General features: G+C 43.3%; 1 protein-coding gene across 1 annotated transcript; it reads left to right on the forward strand.

Annotated features, from left to right (window-relative positions):
* The first annotated feature begins 463 nt into the window (after positions 1-463).
* crebl2 (cAMP responsive element binding protein-like 2) lies at positions 464-2,514 on the forward strand. Its single transcript, XM_038977810.1, has 3 exons — positions 464-708; positions 956-1,153; positions 1,466-2,514. The coding sequence occupies exons 1-3, from the start codon at positions 694-696 to the stop codon at positions 1,595-1,597; spliced, it is 345 nt and encodes a 114-aa protein (XP_038833738.1). The 5' UTR covers positions 464-693; the 3' UTR covers positions 1,598-2,514.
* The last annotated feature ends 2,792 nt before the right edge of the window (positions 2,515-5,306 follow it).

Genomic DNA, 5,306 nt, shown 5'->3' on the forward strand with positions numbered 1-5,306 from the left:
GAAATATATTTAGTTTTAACAAATATATTTGTTTTAACACTTTTTTGGTTACTATATGACTCCATATGTGTTATTTCATCGTTTTCACAATTATTATACAATACAGAAAATTGTACAAATAAAGACAAACTCTTGAATGAGTTGGTTTTCTAAAACTTTTGACCGGTAGTGTATGTAATTGAGAATATCTTACGATAATTATACACACTATAATGACTTGCTCCAGACTGATACTGTCCTTATACTGCAACGTGAAAACGTTTTATTGACGTTTATTATGAAGAGAACAAGGACCCTCTCACAGCCCCCATTTGATAGAATATTATTTGGTTCCACCCATATTTTCGTAATGGTTGATGGTAGTTGTAGTTTTTATGCCCCTGGTATGCAGAAAACGTCAGTTTGATTGAGTCACGCAAAAACACAAAGTCCCAGAATCCCTAGCGGAGGGGGGCTCGGCTGAAGTTACCACAACAGGAAGCGTCGCTGTGCTAAAAACATTGGAGTAGAAAAGTGCAACAAAACGCTGTCGAACACGAAGCTGCAGGAATGTTTCCTTTTAAGAAAATGTGTTGATTTGTGAAATTATATTTTTATAATCCACAACTTGTCTTCATTTGATCGTCATCCATCTTGAGAACTCTCGAATTTGCGTCACTAGCAGCCCTCGATAGATAGCTTGTGTTGACCAAAATGGATGACAGCAAGGTATGCGGTTCTCTGTATGTAGTTTAGCTAGACGATTGTTAAACATGTTTTTATGCTTAAATCAGTCATGAATGTTAATGCTTTTCTGGTGTATTGTTACTATTGGGAGGATTGTCTTTCACAGCCAACGATCTCAGATGAACACAATTGGTGTTTGCTTCTCTAACAAGAGGTTCGGTACTGTAGCTAACTATTGTCTCTGAATAACAAGGCACTGTGTATTTTCTTTCTGCTGTTATCTCGATAGATGGTGGGAGGCAAAGTCAAGAAACCCGGTAAACGAGGCCGTAAACCCGCTAAGATTGATCTGAAAGCGAAGTTAGAGAGGAGTCGGCAGAGCGCCCGGGAGTGCCGAGCCAGGAAGAAGCTCCGGTATCAGTACCTAGAGGAACTCGTGTCCAGCAAGGAGAGGGCCATCTGCGCCCTGAGGGAGGAGCTGGAGATGGTAGACTACATCAGCCCATTCTTCCTAAATGAACCAGCTATTCCCGTCAATTATCTAAACCACTCATTTGGTGTTGAAAAATCCGACGATATTTCACAAAAATTAGAATTATTTTCTTGACCTGCCTCTTGAATATCGGCCTAGTCCATCCCTTAGAAACTTCTGGAGACACTGACAACCACATCACTAATATAGAAAAACATTCTAAACAAGCTGCTGTGTCGCTAAATAGATGTTTCCAGACCACAGCTTTTTTTTGCAGCCAACTCTTGTCATCTAACTCTCTCTGTTGGTTTCTCCCCTGTCGTTCAGTACAAGCAGTGGTGTACAGCCATGGACCAGGGCAAGATCCCGTCTGAGATAAAGGCCCTGCTGACGGGAGACGAACAGAAGCCTCCTCAGAGCTCCTCCACCAAGAGCTTGAAGAACAGCAACCAGAGCTAATGTGTTAGGAGTGCCAGACCAGAACTAGTCTGACTGTCAGTTTTGTTAGAGGTGTGCAGACCTGGGTTATATTCATTAGGGAAATTATATCAAACGTTGTGCAATGGAAAACGGGGTGTTCGTATAATACCTACCCCCTTTTTTGGACCTGTTTGCTTCCGTTTTGTTGCCCTAGTGAATACGACCCAGAGCGAGTCTGTCTGTTGAAAGGTTCCAGACCAGAGCTAGGCAGTAGGTACTCAGTCTGTCATGCCAGACCGCTCCACTGGATAAGGCCTCTGTGACGGAGAGTGAAGCGGTGTCTCACCGGTCTGTTTCAGCCCCCCCCTCCTCCTCCAGAGGAGACGCACAGCAACAGAAGTGTCAGAGAGACATATCATTACTAACGCTGGGGGACCTTCAGAGTAATAGCTCATATTATTTACAGTTGTAATCCACCTTACCGGTCTGATTTTATCATGCGTGGTTCACTATTGCAACACTCTGGTTTCGTTAATGTTAGTAATGTCAAATATGTTATTAGTTAGACTGCCTGTATTTAGTTACAGCTATAGACACTGTTAGACAGCCTGTATTATTGTACATTTTAATTTCCTCGTTTTAATGTTTTAGCTTCTATATGTGAGAATTGAGGAAGCATTTAATGGTACATGGATGAAACCAAGACAGAAGAAGTGAAAGGGTTTAAGGCTGTGCATTCAATCCCACCTGGCCTAGACGTTCAGCCAAAACAAAGCACATATTCACCTTCAAATAAGGAATTACTCTTTGACCTTTATTGGTTATTATGACTCTATTTGGAAAGGAGTAAAAACTATGGCAATATCCCAAATGGCACTCTATTCCCTAAACAGGGCCCTGGTTTAAAGTGGTGCACTATATAGGGAATAGGTTCCCATAGGGCCCTGGTCTAAAAGTAGTGCACTATATAGGGAATAGGTTCCCATAGGGCCCTGGTCTAAAAGTAGTGCACTATATAGGGAATAGGTTCCCATAGGGCCCTGGTCTAAAAGTAGTGCACTATATAGGGAATAGGTTCCCATAGGGCCCTGGTCTAAAGTAGTGCACTACATAGGGTATAGGTTCCCATAGGGCCCTGGTCTAAAGTAGTGCACTACATAGGGTATAGGTTCCCATAGGGCCCTGGTCTAAAGTAGTGCACTACATAGGGTATAGGTTCCCATAGGGCCCTGGTCTAAAGTAGTGCACTACATAGGGAACAGGGCACCATTGGGGACATAGATCTGGTCATAGCAGAAAAGGAAAACTAACATGTATCTGCAGAGATGATGATGTAATGACATACACCACTGTATGTTGGATTTAGTTTTTATTTATATTTTTTTATTGGATCACAGAAAGCCCTTTTTCCCGGTTTTGTAGTGTGATGTTGTAGAACGTATAGAAGGTCTGACAGGCAGAGAAGCTATTTGCCATTTTGTAGAGATGTTCAAGTCTCTTGTTTGTGTGAAAGGCCAGAATGGGGCCACGTCCTCACCAGAACAGTGCTGTCGAAGCATTGCTCATCCTATGTTGTGTTTCAGTAACGTTACGTTGTATTGTGTGGTATCTAATCGAGGTCTAGACTACTCACGCTCTCTCACCATAATGCAACCAAAATATAGTAGCTTGTTTTGGTTTACAAATTATGATTCTATTGTCCTAAGGTAATTAAATAAAAAAGGACTCATTAATAGACATTAATTCTGTCTGACACTCATTAATATACATTAATTCTGCTTGACACTCATTAATATACATTCATTCTGTCTGACATTCATTAATATACATTCATTCTGCTTGACACTCATTATATATACATTCATTCTGTCTGACACTCATTAATAGACATTAATTCATTCTGACACTCATTAATAGACATTCATTCTGACACTCATTAATAGATATTCATTCTGACACTCATTAATAGACATTCATTCTGACACTCATTAATATACATTCATTCTGCTTGACACTCATTAATAGACATTAATTCTGTCTGACACTCATTAATAGACATTCATTCTGACACTCATTAATATACATTAATTCTGTCTGACACCTCATTAATAGACATTCATTCTGCCTGACATTCATTAATAGACATTCATTCTTATTCTAAAATTGATTAAATGATATATTTTTCTCTTCAATCTACACACAATACCCCATAATGACAACGTGACAACAGGTTTTTAGAAATGGTTGTTAATTTATTCAAATTTCAGACGCTTTGCTATGAGACTCGAAATTGAGCTCAGGTGCATCCTGTTTCAATTGATCATCCTTGAGATGTTTCTACAACTTGATTGGAGTCCACCTGTGGTAAATTAAATTTATTGGACATGATTTGGAAATGCACACACCTGTCTATATAAAATCCCACAGTTGACAGTTCATGTCAGAGCAAAAACCAAGCCATGAGGTCGAAGGAATTGTCCGTAGAGCTCCAAGACAGGATTATGTCGAGGTACAGATCTGAGGAAGGGTACCAAAACATTTCTGCAACATTGAAGGTCCCCAAGAACACAGTGGCCTCCATCATTCTTAAATGGAAGAAGTTTGGAGCCACCAAGACTCTTCCTAGAGCTGGCCGCCCGGCCAAACTGAGCAATCGGGGGAGAAGGGCCTTGGTCAGAGAGGTGACCAAGAACCCGATGGTCACTCTGACAGAGCTCCAGAGTTCCTCGGTGGAGATGGGAGAACCTTCCAGAAGGACAACCATCTCTGCAGTACTCCACCAATCAGGCCTTTATGGTAGAGTGGCCAGACAGAAGCCACTCCTCAGTAAAACACACAACAGCATGCTTGGAGTTTGCCAAAAGGCATCTAAAGGATTCTCAGACCATGAGAAACAAGATTCTCTGGTCTGATGAAACCAAGATTGAATTCTTTGACCTGAATGTCAAGCGTCACATCTGGAGGAAACCTGGCACCATCCCTACGGTGAAGCATGGTGGTGGCAGCATCATGTCTGGAGGAAACCTGGCACCATCCCTACGGTGAAGCATGGTGGTGGCAGCATCATGTCTGGAGGAAACCTGGCACCATCCCTACGCTGAAGCATGGTGGTGGCAGCATCATGTCTGGAGGAAACCTGGCACCATCCCTACGGTGAAGCATGGTGGTGGCAGCATCATGTCTGGAGGAAACCTGGCACCATCCCTACGGTGAAGCATGGTGGTGGCAGCATCATGTCTGGAGGAAACCTGGCACCATCCCTACGGTGAAACATGGTGGTGGCAGCATCATGTCTGGAGGAAACCTGGCACCATCCCTACGGTGAAACATGGTGGTGGCAGCATCATGTCTGGAGGAAACCTGGCACCATCCCTACGGTGAAACATGGTGGTGGCAGCATCATGTCTGGAGGAAACCTGGCACCATCCCTACGGTGAAACATGGTGGTGGCAGCATCATGTCTGGAGGAAACCTGGCACCATCCCTACGGTGAAGCATGGTGGTGGCAGCATCATGTCTGGAGGAAACCTGGCACCATCCCTACGGTGAAGCATGGTGGTGGCAGCATCATGTCTGGAGGAAACCTGGCACCATCCCTACGGTGAAACATGGTGGTGGCAGCATCATGTCTGGAGGAAACCTGGCACCATCCCTACGGTGAAACATGGTGGTGGCAGCATCATGTCTGGAGGAAACCTGGCACCATCCCTACGCTGAAGCATGGTGGTGGCAGCATCATGTCTGGAGG

This window comes from Salvelinus namaycush, chromosome 38 (assembly GCF_016432855.1).
Source record: "Salvelinus namaycush isolate Seneca chromosome 38, SaNama_1.0, whole genome shotgun sequence".
NCBI classification, from domain to species: domain Eukaryota; kingdom Metazoa; phylum Chordata; class Actinopteri; order Salmoniformes; family Salmonidae; genus Salvelinus; species Salvelinus namaycush.

Excerpts from the sequence above, each read along its gene's own strand:
- crebl2 (XM_038977810.1), top strand. Across the intron at positions 1,154-1,465 it reads TGAGGGAGGAGCTGGAGATG|TACAAGCAGTGGTGTACAGC; the intron begins GTAGACTACATC and ends CCTGTCGTTCAG.